At 37.5% G+C, this 18,989-nt stretch overlaps 2 protein-coding genes across 4 annotated transcripts in view; one reads left to right on the top strand and one right to left on the bottom strand.

Moving 5' to 3' along the window:
- The first annotated feature begins 1,738 nt into the window (after nt 1-1,738).
- LOC106882823 (heterogeneous nuclear ribonucleoprotein A2 homolog 1) lies at nt 1,739-6,118 on the top strand. Of its 2 annotated transcripts, XM_014933608.3 has the most exons (2): nt 1,739-2,828; nt 5,927-6,118. In XM_014933608.3, coding segments are annotated over exons 1-2 (849 nt in total). In that variant the 5' UTR covers nt 1,739-1,980; the 3' UTR covers nt 5,928-6,118. The 2 variants fall into 2 exon arrangements, with proteins under 2 accessions (XP_014789094.1, XP_089209704.1); XM_089353578.1 differs by lacking the exon at nt 5,927-6,118 and having other exon boundaries at nt 1,739-2,832.
- Nucleotides 6,119-16,098: 9,980 nt separating this feature from the next.
- LOC106870344 (G protein-activated inward rectifier potassium channel 3-like) overlaps nt 16,099-18,989 on the bottom strand; it is a 16,700-nt gene continuing 13,809 nt past the window's right edge. For both annotated transcript variants that reach the window (XM_089353573.1, XM_089353574.1), the window contains exon 5: nt 16,099-16,506. In XM_089353573.1, the coding sequence (XP_089209699.1) occupies nt 16,494-16,506 (13 nt within the window). In that variant the 3' untranslated portion in view covers nt 16,099-16,493. The remainder of the gene's footprint in view (nt 16,507-18,989) is intronic.

Here is an 18,989-nt window from a genome sequence, read left to right on the forward strand (position 1 = left end):
AAATTAGAAATAGCAGTCAAAACTACCAAAACACAACTCCCAAAACAGCAATACTCGCAACTACTGCCTTTGTAGTTGCGAGTATTGCTGTTTTGGTAGAGAAATAGTAGTTTTGACTGCTATTTCTAATTTTCGTTGTGGTGAAGCAGTGCTTGCTGAACCCTATATATATATATATATATATATATATATATATATCATCCAAACAATGGGTAGACTGCAAGCTACGCTGCAGGCCAAGGATACCTTGTTTATATGAAGTTTACATTGTTGTTAGATCCCGTGTTAGCTTGCTAGGGATTTGATCGAATTAGATATATCATGCTGTTGAGAAATATCTAGATATGTAAAGGTAAGATCCAAGGACCAAGGTGCCGGAACTTAGTGAACTTCAAGCAATCTGCAGGAGATATAAAAAAATAACTTTCAGGAACAATAGTGGTTTATTGGCGCAGAAGGTTGTGAATCTTTCCTATATTAAAGTACGATAAGTTGAAAAAAGTTAATTTTATAGATCACAGTTAGCAACTGGGGTCGTTGTATGTGCAAATAAACATTCAAGAATTAGGGAATGGAGTTGATAAAATCGAGGCTACATATTTTTCATAGCGAGCGGAACCACAGAAGTAGTAAATTATCCAAGCGGTCTACCTCTTGATTGGATAATTTACTGCTTCTGAGGTTCTGCTTGCTATGAAACATATATATTTTTATATCTTTTATCTTCTACTTGTTTCAGTCATTAGACTATGGCCATGCTGGAGCACTGCCTTGAATGAATTGACCTCATTATTTATTATTTTTGAAAACCTGGTACTTATTCTTTAGATCTCTTTCGCTTAGCTGTCACACACACACACATATATATATGTCATCGTTTAATGGAAAGCAGACGTTAAACGATGATGATATATACATATATATATGCATACAAATATACATATACATACATATATATATATATAAATATATATATATATATATATATATGTCGGAGGAGTCGAAACACCTGATGACCCCTTGTTACTTCACTGTTCATCTAGATACATATTACAGAAAGATACTGATTATATACATACATATATAATCAATATCTTTCTGTAAGATGTATCTGAATGAAAAGGAACGCCGTTCACACACACGCAGATATTAACAGACACAATAGCCTTGGGTAGATTTTCTACCTGGCCGTCTCCTGTCAACCGTCCTACCCATGCATGCATGGAAGACGGACGTTAAACGATGATGATATATATATATATATACATACTCATAGATACAAATATATATATATACACACACACAAATATATGCAGCTCATGCTTATAATTACTCACTCAACGATGAACAATCATTCACACTTATATTTATTAGATTTTATCATTTTTCCAGCGCTAATTCCAGTACCGGAAGTTGTCATGCCTTACTCCTATTCCTCCTCCTCTCTCCAATTATTTTTGTACTCCTCCTCCCCTTAGACCGCCCTGTTCCTATATCTACCCTATTCAGCTTAGTCCTCCTTCTCCCACTCTTACCATCCCTCTCTTGCACTTTTACATTTCTTTATTCCACACTCTAACACTCAACGCTTTTCCCTCTCCTCCCACTCTACTTAGTTTGTCTTCTCATCCTCATACCCTATCCTCCCTGTCTCCCTCTTTTCTTGCTTTGTTTCCCCCTCCTCCCCTTCTTTTCTATTTGTGTTGTACCTCCTTCTGCTCCTCTTTCAAGTCTCTTTGAGTAGCGGCCTTTTGAACGAGAGTGGTCGCGCTACTTGGTGGTCTTTATCCGTTAGTGATTAGATGGTAAACCACGTGGTTTGTCATTTTCATCGCTAGACTCGCCTCTTTGTTAAGTCACGCTCATTGCCTTCAGTTCAGCCTGTTGAGGTACTTCTCTTTCACCTCGCTCAATTTATAATCTTATCGGACTTTTTAACGTTTTTAAAAAGTTTGTTCTCATCTCACGCCATAAAAGAAAATGCCAGAAAAATTCGGAGAAAACGAGAAGAACTGTAAGTTATTCATCGGTGGTTTAAACTTTGAAACCACAGAGGATAATTTAAGGAATCATTTCGGGAAATGGGGTGATGTTGTCGACTGTGTTATAATGAAGGACAGCACTACGCACAAATCTAAAGGATTTGGATTCGTAACGTTCAAAGATCCAACCAGTTTAGATATGACCCAAAAAGAGCGTCCACATACGATAGACGGCAAAACAGTCGATACGAAGAGAGCAATGCCCCGCGACGAGGCTCAAGAAAACAAAATTACCGTGAACAAGATGTTTGTTGGTGGCTTGGACGAAAGTACGTCGGAGGAACAAGTTCGTGAGGTGTTTAGCCCTTATGGAGAGGTGGAAAAAATTGAAATGATCAAAGACAGAACAACTGGTAAACCGAAGCGCTTCTGTTTCGTTACCTTCGACGACCACGATAGTGTAGACAAATGCGTAATACAGAAACACTTCATGCTTAACGGTAAAAATGTCGAGGTGAAGAAAGCTGTATCGAAGAACGAACTTAATCAGAACATGCGTGGCGGTCGTGGTGGTATGATGGGTGCTCGCGGTGGCATGCGAGGTGCTTATTCTGGCGGACCCTATGCAAGCCAGGGATGGAATTACGGCGGACATCAAGGCTATGGAGATGGTTACGGAGCAAGTGGTTACCAGGGTTACGCAGACGGCTATGATGGATATGGACATTTTGGTACCGCTTATGGAAATGGCTCGGGTGGCGGTCCTACCCGAGGACGTGGTGGCGGTATGTACACACAACGTGGTATGGGACCGTACGGCGGAGGATATGGCGGCGGCACTAATTGGTGATATTTCTTTCCATAATTAGGATAAAATGTTTATATGCTACTGTGTAATATTTTTTTTTTTTTTATATTTATTTTTGTAAAAATTTAAACATGAGCATGGCTCCCCTCCACTCCGTTGAAACTCTTTACATAGCTACAACATATATTAATTAATCTTCAGAATATTTGTATCTGTCTCATTAGAAAATGTAGGTTAGATTGCATTTCCATCGCTTTGTAAGCTGGTAAAATTTGTTTAAACTGTTAGTTATAAATCTAAACAAAACAAAAAAAAAAAAGCGGAGAAAGAAGCACATGGTTAACTGTCAGGAATAAATTGAAATTTCATCTAAATACCCTCAATAATTGAAATGTACATTACTTATACTCCATGGCACGTGAAACAAATTGATAAAAATAAAGAAATTTATCATTTTTGAAGTATTACTGACTTTTTTCCCTGGATTAAAAAAAATTCTCATGAAGTCGGTGGAAGTCATTTAAAATGTAATTTACTCTAGATGTTTTTAGGAAAAGAAGCTGTTTTGTTTGCGTGCACATCCACACACGTGTGTGTACATACACACATAGCCAAACAAACAAATTGTTAGAATTTGTAAAAAGTATGGTGTGTTGCTTACGTAATTTTTTTTTCTGACTAAATGAAAGTTTTAGTTTTATGTAGTTTTCGCAAATATTCTATTAAATACATTTAGCAAATATATATATCTAGAAGTTGTATGGTGTGAACAAGCTTTTTTGAGGAGAAAGTTTAGTTGCAGGTGCCCGCCAAGTATTTGGCGCGCCTTTAAAAACATGGCCGCCGACCTGAACTTTTCGCTGTCTTCTCAGTTATTCACATCTAACATTAAACTTAGATTTATTTGTATGGAGATGAATTGGGTACTTTGTAAAGAGTTTTGTTTTTTTTACCTATTTGAAAGTCATTTGAAAATGTTTGTCGGCCTTTTTGTGACTGATGGCATTTTTTTTCCATTCAATTTCTTTTTTTTTTTTTTTTTTTTGCCGCAGTTATAAGGGACAATGTGCATTTTTGGAGCAAAAATGCTTATTTGCATTTTGAAATCAATTTTACAAAAATCACCAAATTCTCCCCCCTTCATTTTTATCAAAATCATTCACTGATTGAAAAATGATTTTTTCATCGTCCTAGAAAAATATTTAATTTTTTCTTTGAGAACGAAAGGAAAAATTGATATATCTTTTTTTCAAATCCCTATTCTCATGATATGCCCCCACATTTATCCCCTAAAGTCACTCATGTACATATTTTGAAACAAACAACTTTTGTCCCATAAGCCTACATGTTATGAATAGCAGTTCCATTTTCTTTGATAAGGTTTTATAATTTTAATTTTAAAGTTTAAATACTATTTTTTTCCTTTGAATCCTTTCAGGTTTCTACAATTGCTTATAAGTTTTCTGTAATAGGATATGGTTACGTGTGACTGCCACAATAACCCTGGAAGCAGCTTGCCTAGTTTCGTTCTAAGATAATACAGCTTTCTTATAACGAACGATGTGCTTTCTTCTGTCCATATCCTCACATATATTTTCCTTTTGGTATTCTGCCGGCTACTACATCACTCACGGCAGAAATGCTAGAATATAGTAAAGGGATGAAATCATTCAGTTCATTAACTTCATAAGAAATAGAACTTAGAAAAGCTGGCGTGGGATGAGTGATTGACACAGTTTGGCATGATGTTGCCGATAGGATAATGTATATATCTTTCAGTTAGGCCAACTATAATTAGTAATTAAGAATTACAAATGTACTATGAAAGAGTAATTTTGTTTAAGAAACACGTAATATTTTATATGTATTTATATATATTTTCTTGAATTTTTCACACTTCATTCCCATCCTTAATCCTCCTCCACCTGAACAAAAAACCTGTCTGTCAGCCACTCTAGATTACTAATTTCTTAGCCCACTTTCCATTGCTAGCTAAATTCATCGAACTCATTTTGAAAATAAAATCCCGCTCCATTCACTGCCAAAACCTTGTTAAATACCCCCATCAACCTTCAGTTACCTTGCCAAATGACCTTAACACACAAAAGCTCAGAAGGAGCATTTTGTAATGATGTTCATGTTCTTTTGTTTAACCAGAAAGAAAATTTTAAGTCCATCCAGTTATTTTATTTCTCAGCACATACAAAGCAACATTTATGGTTTCAGAGCCGGTCTGGCTGCTTTTGTTATAGTAAGTAGTTCAGTCACTTGCTGCAGCTAGCGTGTGTTTTTTTAATCACGCCGGATATTTTGGTTTAAATAGTGCATGGGAGGGTCAGTGAGAGAAGTAATGACGTACTTTATCTGAGAATTAAAAAATAGCCAAATTTTTTACATCGCGAAATATAAAATTGCGACCCAATTTGAGGTTTATTACCTATTGGCAAATTCAGTGTATAAATCCAGTCAGTAAGTAATGACTGTTTCGCCTTGTCGATTCTTGAGTGTATATTTCGTTCACTGACAATTGACCAAATGTCCGATGTCGGTATATATAACCTACATCGATCTATATTATGAACATGTTATACAACCTGATGCAATCGTTACATTAAAAATATTGACTACATGTACTCACTTGGAAGTGACATTTGGAAACAGTCCTGAGGGGGGACTGTTAAGACTTCGCAATGCCTTTCAGATTGCTGCCAAAGGAACTAATTAGGCCAATACTGCACTTCGTCACCGTGTCAGTATAGTGTGTTACCTCGAAGCTGGATAAGCTTCACAAACACTTATTCTTAGCATAATACTTAGGTACTTCCCTTGTAAATCTTGCATCTTGTGCCTTTATGAATAGTATCGTTAAGATTTAAAAACTTGTCATTTTCTGAGGTCTATGGTTGTTTTACATCCCTCATGGCATGAGGTCAATCGACCCACTTCGAGCTGATCACTGCTCATTTTCTTTAAACGTCATTGAAATGAATTACAACCACTCACATACCCCCCCCCCCCTTCTTTCACCACCATCACCACCACCTTAAAATTTAACTTTCTTTCATCAACATTCTTAATGAACTTGTTTTATTTTATGTATACATTATATATATATTTTTTAATCTTTATTTTTAAGATAACTTCAAAATTGAAAGGGAGGAAGACATAAAAAGGAGATCTTGTATATTCCCCATTTATAAACAGTTGTGAAAACAGCCAGGGGTCGCCCCTAACCCCTAAGTTTTTTATATATATTTTTTTTCCAAACCAAAAATGTAAATTAAAAAAAAAAAAAAAAAAAATTAAAATCATCTTCTTGTAAATATAAGACGTATTCTTGTTAAGTTATTTCTGTATTCGTTATTTCATATTTTTTCTTTATTATGTTAGCTGGTTGACTCCTTTCTCACTGGCTATTATATTTGTCTCGAGAGGGTAGTGAAAAAATACTAACAAACTAATCCAAATAATCTATTTTTTGACAACGTGACTAATGAAGTTACCAGTAAAATTATGAAAATCACGCCTTAATGAGTGACCAAAAGTGATTGAAATTCATTCGTAAATTATTAAAAGAAATTAAAGTTGCAATGACCCTCTCTAAGGACTGTTTTGAGAACTCATTCAGCGAGACTAGGTGATTAGCACCCCACTTTCTGTTTTGTTGTAATTGATTGACAAATTGAAGCATCACCCTTTGTCACTGGACTTCTGCAATGGTCGGAAAAGTATTTCATTAAGCTCGTGGGAAACTATTCTGCGCTGTTTCTTTTCCTTTTTGGAGTTGATATATTGCATTTTCCAAGCATCTACTTGGACAACAATAATTGTAATTTTTAGCCGTAACAGCTTGCCACAAATTTGTGAGCTGTTGTGTTAGTGGATCGAATCTTCTCTAAAGACTGAAACTTTTCTCGTGCAAGAAAGCAGAATTTGCCCTGACATGCTTTCAGAATATCCGGCCTAATTTTGACGGTTAGTATAAAGACCACCTGGGAACAAAAAAAAAAAAAATAATAAACCAGCCTGGTGGGTACAACAAACAAGTGTGGAAAACGAATATGTTATCGAGTTTATAGGATTTCCATAAAGTCGAGATCTCATTGCTGTGTTTATAAGATCGGTCCACGTGGATTTGATTTCCGCTCTGCTTTGTATCACTTCACTGACCCCGAGTGAAACAACGGTGTTCATAATTCGTGCAATGTATTACTCGTCATTTAATGGCTCTGATCACAAACCCGTGTATAGCAATTGTGGTTTCCTCAAAAGATCTTGTTAGATTTTCTAGCAATTTCGTGTGCGATTTCGATTTAATTTTTAAATCGCCTTTAACCTTGTACACGGACGCCAGCATGGCTGTTGAGCAACTGGTTTTGCAGCAATGTGGTTTCGGATTCAGTCTCATTTGCTGCACCTTGGGCAAGTGTCGACTATATCCCTGGGTCAACCAGAAGCTGATTGGATTTGGTAGACGGAAACTGAAAGAAGCCCGTTGTGTGTTTGTTCCCCACCCCCATCATCGCTTGATAACGGGTATTGGTTTGTTTACGTTCCCCTGAACTAGTGGTTTGAGTTATGGGATGCCCTAAGCATAAAAAGTACCATGGTCGATTTGAACGACTAAAGAATTCCTGGCGGTAGTCCCCCCCCTCCCCCCGCCAGTATGGCCATAGTCCAGTGACTGAAACAAAACATTTTGGAACTGGAGCGGAATGCTTGCTGTATTGTGGTTGTGTTGATGTTTGTTGACGTTACCTGAACTAGGTCAACAATGTTAAAACGCAACACATGGTACCTTAGTTCAAGTTAGTTGCCATCGATTTATAACTGATGAGTCAGATTGTATTTAATCTTTATTATGGTGTTAGGCGTGTGACGTTCTACAATTGTTTCTTTTTTCGGTTCCAAACAAGCGAAAATCGTGGAACAGAAGTGAGAAAGAACATTGTTTCATAAGGTGAACTGCATCATTTAAGTTAGGAGAAACTGAGCAGATTCTGTAAATATACTCTTGGGTTGCCACGTTTCATTGAAGATGGTAGGGGTTGTCAGAGTATTTTATTTTTTAATTTTCTTCACAATTCAGTCAGCAGGTAATTAAAACTTTTTGGGGCAGTTACATGTGTTAATACAAAGGAAATGACTGCCTGTCTATGAGGAAGTGTCTAACATTTAAAATCCACGATATGAAACCGCTGCCAAGCTCTTTATCTATCCACTATTCCGAGCTTCGGTGTTAATCATTTGAAAGCAATCATGATAGAAAGCTGTTGGTTGATTGAGAGCGCATTTCTTACAGAATGATTTGAACTCGACACTTCAGTCCAACAGCGCTCAACTCGTTCCATAGCTGCCAAACCACCACGGAGTTTCTCCTGCTGGTTTGTGAACGCGGTCGTTTGTTGTCCGCAGTGCAGCGACATGGATGCGAGTTGCTGTGGGGGAACGAAAGTAACTCTGAATCGGTTTCATCTAATTTCACATGAAGAACGAGTGTTTTTTTAGCGACTGCATATCGTTTCATTCATTGCTCTGTTATGAGCACGCTTAAGTTTCCTGATTATAATATTTCTAATGAAATTCAGTCTTTGAAAAGAATCGAGTGTTTTCGGATTCAGATTCTCTTTTGTATTGCAATTAAAATAATTAAGGATATGACTTAGTGTGAACTCCCCCGTCCGACTAAACTTTAACGATTTTTTTAAATGTAAGTTTGCAGATACATTTTCTAAGGTGTAGATTAACTGTACTTATATATCTCTGTCAGCTATTAGGGTTTCATGCTGCTGCTGCTAATTTACGGGTGCTAAACTTGGACGTAGATAAAGATATCTTTGACAGACAAAAACATGTTTGGTGAGTGATACTGCTATGATAAAATGAGTCACTGCTTTGGTGGACACGATCTGCAAGTTGCTTAAATTATTGTAAAACGAAAAACTATTTTCTCATAATCTTAGTGTGTATCTTCGAAAATATATCTGCTAAATTTCATTAAAAGAAATATGCATCAAGAAAGTTATGTAGAAACAAAATCAGTGGTCACTAAGCCTATCTATATACGAAATTCGGGAAAGAGGAAAGGAAACAGTCTGTCTGTAGTCTGACTTTTTCTAGGTTTTATGGAGGCGACCTTGTGTTCAACGCTTAAAATAACTATTTTATAGTTTCATGTTTCCCTCTGCTCAATAATCAAAATAACTTAGCGAAATCTCAGTTATAAAATGTGAAAGTCGAACTGGAATATCGTAAAGTTTTTAAAGTTTGAATAGAGATGATGTATATTGGTAGTAGGCGAAAGGCTTTTGAGAAAAAAATTTGTATTAGCAATTAGAGAACATAAGCTGTTTATTAATTAGCAAATGAGTTATTAAATTGGCTTTCATTGTCAGTCCTAGTTTTGTTACATTCGAATGCTTTTAAAACGGCGAAATGAAAGATCATTTAGGACGCTAAATGTGAAGATAGCCATTATGAATTCCAGACTCGGTGATCTCAAATGGATTGGAGTCTATGGTACTGTTAGGTCTTATACTTATTTTAGCTCTATTCATCCATCTATGACGGGATAGTGATATTCCTAATTCGCGTTAATATAACAACTTAATTCATAATCATCTGCATATCAATCTTTGAAAATATATAGAAATTGTATTTTAGCCACCACACATGCTGTTAAATAGTGTTTGCATGTGTCAAAAGATTGTTACAAAACTAATAATATAAGAGATGGAATAAAGCTTTAGCTCAAGTCAATTCTCATCAAACATAAATATGATCAAACTGTTCTAGTTCTTTTGTATACCGAACTACATTGTCTTTGTGTCCTTGCTCTTTCTTTTTAAAGCTTGTGCGATGTGAGTTCAGGGAAGTTTGGCTGCTATTTCTAACAGGCTAACCAACGCTATTGAAAGATCGCCCGATCTAAGAAATAACAGCCAAATTATTTCTTAGCGTTTTAAATGGAAAAGCATTTATTAGATTATGTCCTAGATACCAGTAAAATGACGGGATAGGTTAGTCACAGTTGAACTGTTTTGTTTTTCGTTGTTGTGGTTGATTCAGGGCTAAACAACAATGCAATGGTTGATGTAGCAGTATATAACCGTTATGTGTTTGTTTTAATTAGCTAAGACTTAGCTGGAGCAGTTTCTGCTAAAATACCATCTCATCAAAATTTTCCGCCAATAAAGGGACACACACGCACACAAATAGCTATTAGACAGTAATGTAGGTTATTGCGGGAATGTAAAACTATCGAATTTACAATTTTCGACTCGTGTCCTGTCCTCCTTTCGAAGCGTTAAATATTTTTTTCCTCAACGCATTTACATGACTCAATCCTATATTTAAAAAACAAAACTTTTCACCATCTTTATTCATTAAGGTAGTATTTTTGTATTTTTTAATCTTGAAAATTCTTTGTATATTTTAAATTTCGGTTTTTAAATAAACTATATTAATGAATGACTTAATATCCATGAAGGATATGCAACCAGATTCAGTATGTTTATTGACAAAAGATCTAAAGTTGCCGCTGTTTTGTAATAGACATTCAGAAAAGGAAAACCACCATCTGTCTGGTTCCTTGTTAGTCCTAGACGTGACTAATGTAGTTTGGTTACGTTTTCTAACCTGTCCATAACTTTTTTCTCAGACAGTAGGGTTTAATCAAGGGATATTTGGCTGCTATTTCTAGCAGGTCGAGCTAGTATGTGTGTGTGCACATGCGTGTGTTTGAAAGAAATAAAATTAATTCGTTGCTGGTTATTCATTTGGTTTTCAATTATCGTAGTTAAAATATAATTCTGCCATATCGTAATGGTTGGCGAGGAAGATGTTCGCGTCGGGTTCAGAAGGCGTTCTTCTTCCAGCCAATCAGCTTGCCTGTTTAAAATTTAAATTCCGGCTCCCTAAGCTTTATTGTTTAGGGTTTTATTGTATAACTGACATCCCGGCCCTGTTTTGTAATGTGATGGCTGATGGTTTTCCATTTGCTATCAACCTGTCGGACTACCTTTAAATTCTCGTTTCTCCCTCTCTTGTCTTTGTGTGTTTATCCTTTTTTTTTGTCGATCGGTTATATTTTTAACAAAGACAAAATAGTAATTAAAATAAAGTAGTTGCATCACACAGACGCATCTGTGTAGTCAAATGCGAAAAAAAAAAAGTAACAGATTTCAGTTTTGATGATTATTCAGATGATCCATCAACTGACCTCCCTACACCATTGTAATATACAAGATAATGATTGAGTGTCCCTCAAACACGTATGCTCTTAATTTGATTCTCAGGAAGAAATCAGTAATTACACTGACAAAGCAGAACCTTTGATACAATTAAAGATGGATTGAATTAACGATACAATCCATCGATTGAATGCCGTTAAAGATACAGCGGGCTTCAATACAGTTCCTATCTATAGTTTTACCTGAGATGTTGATCGATCCGAAACTATGGTAAATGACATTTGCCCGACATACCGTGCAGTGGCATACGTCAGACATCGCGATTGCGAATCGTTCTTAACTATTTGGTCGTACTATGTCATAAAAATAAATACACATGTATGTATAGAATTAAACGAGTGAATAAATGTTTACGCGCGCACATACATACACGTCTGCATTTGTTAAGTTATATCGCATTTGTTTGCCTCCCCTCTGCACTACCCTATCAATTGGGCGTACGTTTTTGTAAGATATTCCGCACGTCTAACTCTACTTCTTGTAAGAGATGGAGCAGTTTTCTGTAACTTGCAAACGTTTTCTGGTTCTTGCTTATTCATGGACTATCGCCAGCCCCTTTCTTTTGCCTGTCTCTTTACCACTCATAACCCTCCATCTCTCATCTCCCAACCAACTGTGCTGACTATGCAGTCATCCTCGCGACCCTGACAGAATTGCCCTTCACTAGAGCTACATATAAAGACTGCGTCGAATTACCATTCCTTCCCCTATCCAAATACACTAATTTCTTTCCGTACTGCTAGCCATCACTCTCCACTGGATCACTTCCATTCATCACCTTATTTTTGGATTTATCTCATCACCCATCCTTGCTTTTGTCTACTATTACTAATCACTCCATTCTAAACTCCGTTTCAAATAACCCTACCTTTTCCATCATATTCTTGCTGTTTCACTCACCTATTCTGTTTTGTTATTGTTCTCTCTCTTTCTCAGTATAACAACGCATGACAAGGCTGTGGCTTTAAAATGCAGGTGCAATCCATTTGAAAGGTTTTTGTACAGTTTTTCATCCTCATAGTTTTAACGTCCACTTTTCCATGCTTGCATGGATTGCAAATGATTTTGAAGCAAGCTTCTTGATCATTTGACCATGCTATGTCCTTACACACACACATCAACAAAAATGGGAATACACTAAGAAGGTGCTTGATATATATTTTTTTTTACCTCTTTAAATTCTCTTCCTTTCTAACTTATTTCAGTCATTGGACTATAGTCGTGTTGGGGTACCACATGAAAAATTTTAGTTGAGAAAGCAGGGAAAAGAAAAGAAAATCGACTTCAGTACTTTTAAACCTGCTACTTATTCTCTCATTTTCTTTTTGCAAAACAAAACAGCACCAGTGTCAAGTGGTGAGAGATAAACACTATGCATACACATACGTGCTGGGTTTCTGCACAGTTTCTGTCTACCAAATTCATAAATTCATTCACAAGTCATTGGTCAACTTAGGGCTATGGTAGTGCACAGTAGGACTGAACGTGAAACTATGTGGTTGTGAAGTGAACTTAAGCACAGAGCCATACTTGTGCATATATATATATAGTACACACACACTTATTACATTTATTTGTGTAGACAGGTGGGGGTGTTGTGTTCTTGAGCAAAACACTTCGTTTCATATTGCTCCAGTCCATTCAGCTGTAAATGCCATACCATTCAGGCAGTGTTGGCTTACCTGTCTAGCCATGGGTGACATCATTCAAAAGCTACATGATTTTCTTCAGAAGAGTTGAAGTGTCATGAAATGTCAATAATGGCAGCTGAGAAACAGGAAGTACTGAGTGGCTGTGTGAAGGGTGATTTGGTGGCTTCGGCTGCTTTTACCTATAGGCCTTATGTTTATGTTATTTGCTTCTCTCTTGGCAGACATCCATCACAACTGGCAACAGGGTGGGAAAATTCTGTTATGTGAGCTGGGGAGAAGCAGTGTTGAAAGATATGGAGAAAAAGAGGGAGGGTGTGGCTGACAATTTCAGGTCAGTAACCTCTGCTAAATATAGAGTTATTTTGACCAAATTTTTGCAGAGAGGTTGGTGCTTTTCACAGGGCTGCATAGATCAGCAGTACTATCCAGGCTAGCCACTACCCCATGCAATACATCATAGAAGGGGTTCTGATCAAATTTAGTCAATCTAAAGTTTTCTGACCCTCACTATATGAAGATTGTCTTAAATGCATTCAACCTTCATCCCATTTTTAAAGTTGGGTTACTTCTTTGTACTTTGGCACTTGCTTGGCGGTTTTGGATAACCACATTTTGGAACTGCTTTGAATTAGTTCAGTCCAAAAGTGTCCCCTTCCTCCAGTCCTGTATGTTTTGGTTCTAGAACCACTGTTTAAACTTTGTCAAAGGGCACTCTGCACAAACCAGAACATAGGATGTTATATCAGCATATGTAGGTGATCTTACTATAATACTGTTAGATGTCTCAGAAATCACAATAGTCTCCACATTACTGAAGGAATGTAAGGTAGTAACAAAAGTTTATTAGGCTTTAAACTTGATACTGAGGAGGTAATTCCATACAAATCTATGTCTCACTGGAACCATAGTTTGGTGGGTATAAAGCTATAAGATGGGTGTTCAATCTCAGTCAGAAATGGGCTGAAAGGAAACTCCTTGAAAGTTTAGGTAGAGGTGGGGAATCTATCATCTTCCTAACACTATATAATTATTATTTCCACAGGTGTGGTAAGAAAACTAGCCTCCCAATCACAGGGTTCTGGGTTCAGTCCTTTTGTGTGACGCTTGGGGCAAGTGTCTTTTATAGCCCTGGGCCAACCAAAACTGTTAGTGGATTTGGTAGATAGAAACTGAAAGAAGCCCGTCATAGATATAATAAGTGTTTAATTTAGAATGACTTGTAACTAAACAATAGGTAACAGTTTATCTTTTACTTGTTTCAGTCACTGGACTGCAGCCACACTGGGACACTGACTTGAAAGGTTTAATCAAACTGACCCCAGTAACTATTTTTTAAAGCCTTGCCAAACAAACCTACACTGGTTGTCAAATGGTGGTAGAAGGGGGGGGGACACACACACACAAATGCAAGAGTGTCAGAACAAATTGAAAGGAGCTAAAAATCAGAATACTGACAGCTTGAAAGGACTGAATACCGATTGTTTCTTGCGTGTGTGTTGCTCTGAATGTGATGGCTAGTTGTAAATTATTCTCAATTATTTTGGAAAACAGGAGACTTTATTTGGTGCTCTGTGTCTGTTATTAAGGAGTTGCATTAGCCAATAATGAGATTAGAGTTGTGATATGAGGATATTTCTATAATGTCATCTGCAGATGAGTCTATGTATGTTGTGGGTAAATGTGGATGGGTCGTATAACATGTTAAGTTACTACCTCTTTTGCTAATTTCTGGAAGGATGGACAGCTAAGTGTATTTGAGTATAATTTAATGAAGTGCAAAAAAAAAAAAAAAAAAAAATTTTGCAAGACATTATTTAGTTTATCGCTCTGTCAGTTCTACAATCCTTTGAGTAACGAATTTGTATGAGGCTATAGATTTTGGGGAGGATTGTAGCTGATTTAATTGATCGCCAGTACATAACTATTTTAGAGACTATTCAAAGAATCAATGTCAGTCTTGCTGATTTCAACTTGTATGTAAAGGGAGATAACTGAATGCAAGAAATATTTTCCTCTACTCAGTTACCTCTGCCATCTACACTTTCTTTCAATTGTTTCAAGTCATTAGACTGAGGCCAGCGAAATTTTTTTCCCCCCCACGAGAGTTCCGGATCCCAGTTATGAACAATTTGCATAAAACCAATCAGAACTCAACTATCAAACTAATTTAAGAGCGCGTAAGTGATGGGCGATAAGATAAGGTCACTTGGATAAGGACAGACCATGTTTCTTCCCTCTTTTAATAATGCTTGTTGTTCTTGTTTCAACCATGGCTGCCTCTGCGTAATTATTTGTATTGTTTACTTTGTAAAACAGTTAGGGGAGAGAGTTGCTCGCACATCACCCTCTACCCACACTTTTCCCATCCACATCTTTACCATATGAAGACCTAACAAAATCCGATGATAGGTATAGATGCAAATCTAATTACTTGTCTCCTAAAATAAGGCATTACTTGGCGATCGGTCGACTTACAATACCGTTCTTCGTCTTGAGTTTACTTGGTAGAGTGTGTTTTACCAATAGATTGGTTGTTTTTAACCTATTCACGAATGTTATGTTAGGCTTTGTGTCTAGGCATAATCTGAGAGCTGAACGGATCTGATCGTTCGTTATCTGCATGGCTGCCCCTGCGTAGTTGTTTGTGTGCAACAAGGTCAAGGTGATCTCTGATTGGCTGTATCATTTGAGTTCATTACTGGGGTCCGGAACTCACGTGAGAAAAAAGAAAAAAAAATTCGCGGACCGCCAGAAGGATGTTTTAAGCTATCAGTGCAAGGGAGATAAATATAGTTTTATTATTACCCTTCACCATTGTTTAAGTTCACCATAAAAAAACGAAAGGAAAGGTAGGTGTCAAGTTCTTAACAGGTATTCATTTTATTGACTTCAAGAAAGGATGAAAGCACCACTTGCGAAATTTGAAGTGAATATCCTGAAATGTCAAAGGTGCTATAGTGCCTACCATTCTGTGAATTATGTTTAATGGGTTTCATTTCCACTTGGCACAAAGATTTACATTTTCAGGTAGGAAAGATCGAAATATAACATTTATCTATTAACACACACATCTTTTATATATATATATATATATATACGAGAGAAGTTTTGAAGCAGAAACTCTCTTCACTATTGGTACAACATACATTTAAGTAGAAGGGTTAGGGTTGATTAAATTAGCTCAGTGGTTCTCAACCAGGGTCCATGCAAGTAAAGTAGTAACTTGAAGAACCACAGTATTTTAGGGGTCAATGAAAAAAAATTTTGCTTTAGGTATATTTATTGCAAGTCCAATTTCAAACCTACACAAATGAATGGATGAAAATCAAAATAGGAATTTTGAAAGATGTATCTATAAAACTAGTTTTTAAACACTAAATGGGTGTAGGAGGGATCCACAAGAATAAAATAGTAATCGAAGGGGTCCATAGGTAAAAAATGGCTGAGAACTACTGAGTTAGCTGGTATTTATTTTAACAAAACTTGGTAGATAAGACAGCTAAATCTAATTGGGGGGAATTTAAATTCAGAATGTAAAAGATATATATAAACAAGTGGCCTTGTTTCTGCCCTTCCATCACCCTCAAGTATTATTAAAATATAAAAGGGAATGACAATTTATTAATGTCTAAAAGCTGGCCCTCAATGAAGAGAGCAATCCATCTGATTTGAAGGTTATTTCAATTCAAATGCTAAGTTAAAATGAAATTTTCAAAAGACTAAAAAATGAGTTGTCTCAATCAGTGATGGATGACCAGATTTGTCTGTGGTTGTAAAGTTTTCTTCATCCTGGGAGCTGTTATATTGAGAACCTGTTGAAAATAAATCGTATGACTGTTAATAGTGATTACATGCATTCATTTGTTTTGTGGTGTTTTTTTTGGGGGGGGGGGGGGGTCAGATTTTGAGGGTAATGTTTTGTGACCAGATATCCTTCCTGCTGCTAACCTTAACCTTTATTTCTAATAAAGGATCTTTTATCTCAGACATTGAAAGGGCAATGTCAGCAGAGGATACATTGATGGGGGAAATAACAATGCCACTGCTTGTAGTTCAGCAATTATTGGAGAAACACATATAAATGATCACACACGCACGCACATTTTTTCAGTTTCCATCCACCAAATTTATTCACAGGGCTTTGGTTGGCTCAGTGCTGTAATAGAAGACATTTGCTCAATGCCACAGTGGGACTGAACTCAAGACCACATAATTGGGAAGCAAGCTCCTCAACCACACAGCCACAAGCGTGGCTGGCTGCAGAGGTAATAATGTAAATTTTAAATAAGGTTTAATGGCAAAGAAGCACTGGAAAGTATTTTTTTCCAAGCTGTTGCAACTGGCATGTTTCACCACACCATGCCTGGAATCTGTACCCCATTGGCTTTGGAAAAAAAAAATACCAATATTCTCTGAAAGATGTGATAATTTTCATAGTTGGATACTGCATTTTTACTCTTTTACTCATTTCAGCCATTTGACTACGGCCATGCTGGAGCACCACCTTTAGTCGAGCAAATCTACCCCAGGACTTATTCTTTGGAAGCCTAGTACTTATCCTATCGGTCTGTTTTGTCAAACCGCTAAGTACAGGGACACAAACACGCTACCACCGGTTGTCATGCGATGTTGAGGGGGACACAGACACACACACACACACACACACACACATATATATATATATATATATATACACACGACGGGCTTCTTTCAGTTTCCACCTACCAAATCCACTCACAAGGCTGCAGTAGAAGACACTTGCCCAAGGTGCCACGCAGTGGGAATGAACCTGGAACCATGTGGTTTGTAAGCAAGCTACTAACCACACAACCACTCCTTTTTTTTGGGGGTTATATTTAAGGTATCATATATTTTTGTTTAATAGTTTACTTATTTCAGTACTGTGATCATGCTGGGATACAGCCTTGAAGGGTTTACTATAACAAATCAACTCAGGAATTATTATTGATCAGATACTTATTCTGTCAGGCCTCTTTTTGCCCAACCACTAAATTATTGGGCCCTTAAACAACCAACATCAGTTGTCATACAGTGGGGGACAAACATGAACACACACATACACATCATCATCATCGTTTAACGTCCGCTTTCCATGCTAGCATGGGTTGGACGATTTGACTGAGGACTGGTGAAACCGGATGGCAACACCAGGCTCCAATCTAAATTTGGCAGTTTCTACAGCTGGATGCCCTTCCTAACGCCAACCACTCAGAGAGTGTAGTGGATGCTTTTACGTGTCACCCGCACGAAGGCCAGTCAGGCGATACTGGCAACGGCCACGCTCGAAATGGTGTCTTTTATGTGCCACCCGCACAAGAGCCAGTCCAGGGGCACTGGCAGCGATCTCGCTCGAAAATCCTACGAAGGCCAGTCAGGCGGTACTGGCAACGGCCACGCTCAAAATGGTGCATCTTATGTGGTGTACACACACACACACACACACAATGGGCTTCAATATAGAATTGTCTGCAAAATCCATTCTTAAGGCATTGGTTGGCCCAGGGCTTTAGTAGAAGAAACCAGTTCAAGGTGCCGCACAACGGAATTGAACCCAAACCACTTGGTTGCAAAGTGAGCTTTTTAACTACACAGCTATGCTCGAAACAAGTAAAAGATAACTGATATAACAGAAAATACCATAGAGGATGTTCCTGCTGTGGCAATCCAGTCAGTTTATCACAAAACACACACCACACACACACACTTTGTATATACGAAGGGGTGCTGAAAAGTTCTTGGCTTTAAGGGTACCATGAAAGGCCTGGCTGGAGACCCAACCTTCCAAGTTCTTTTACAGGGTTTAGAAAAACTGAAGGACTGCTGCAATGAATGTGTGAATCTGAGAGGGGAATATCATCATCATCATCATCATCATTGTCATTTAACGTCCGCTTCCCATGCTAGCATGGGTTGGACGATTTGACTGAGGACTGGTGAACCAGATGCTACACCAGGCTCCAATCTGATTTGGCAGAGTTTCTATAGCTGGATACCCTTCCTAACGTCAACCACTCCGAGAGTGTAGTGGGTGCTTTTACGTGCCACCGGCATGAAGGCCAGTCAGGTGGTACTGGCAATGGCCACACTCAAAATGGTGTATTTTATGTGCCACCCGCACAAGAGCCAGTCCAGGGGCACTGGCAACGATCTCAAAAATCACAACTGATCCTGTTGTACTTTCTTTTACCTAAAGCCAGGAACTTTTCAGCACCTGGCATACACAAAGTATATAGCTGTAGAAACAGGAACTAAATATAGTCTTTTTATTTGGCGT

The sequence above is a fragment of the Octopus bimaculoides genome, chromosome 6, assembly GCF_046866305.1.
Source record: "Octopus bimaculoides isolate indiv1 chromosome 6, ASM4686630v1, whole genome shotgun sequence".
NCBI classification, from domain to species: Eukaryota; Metazoa; Mollusca; class Cephalopoda; order Octopoda; family Octopodidae; genus Octopus; species Octopus bimaculoides.

What these genes read in the sequence shown, in the direction of transcription:
- LOC106882823 (XM_089353578.1), top strand. Translation starts at nt 1,981, where the DNA reads ATGCCAGAAAAATTCGGAGAAAACGAGAAGAACTGTAAGTTATTCATC.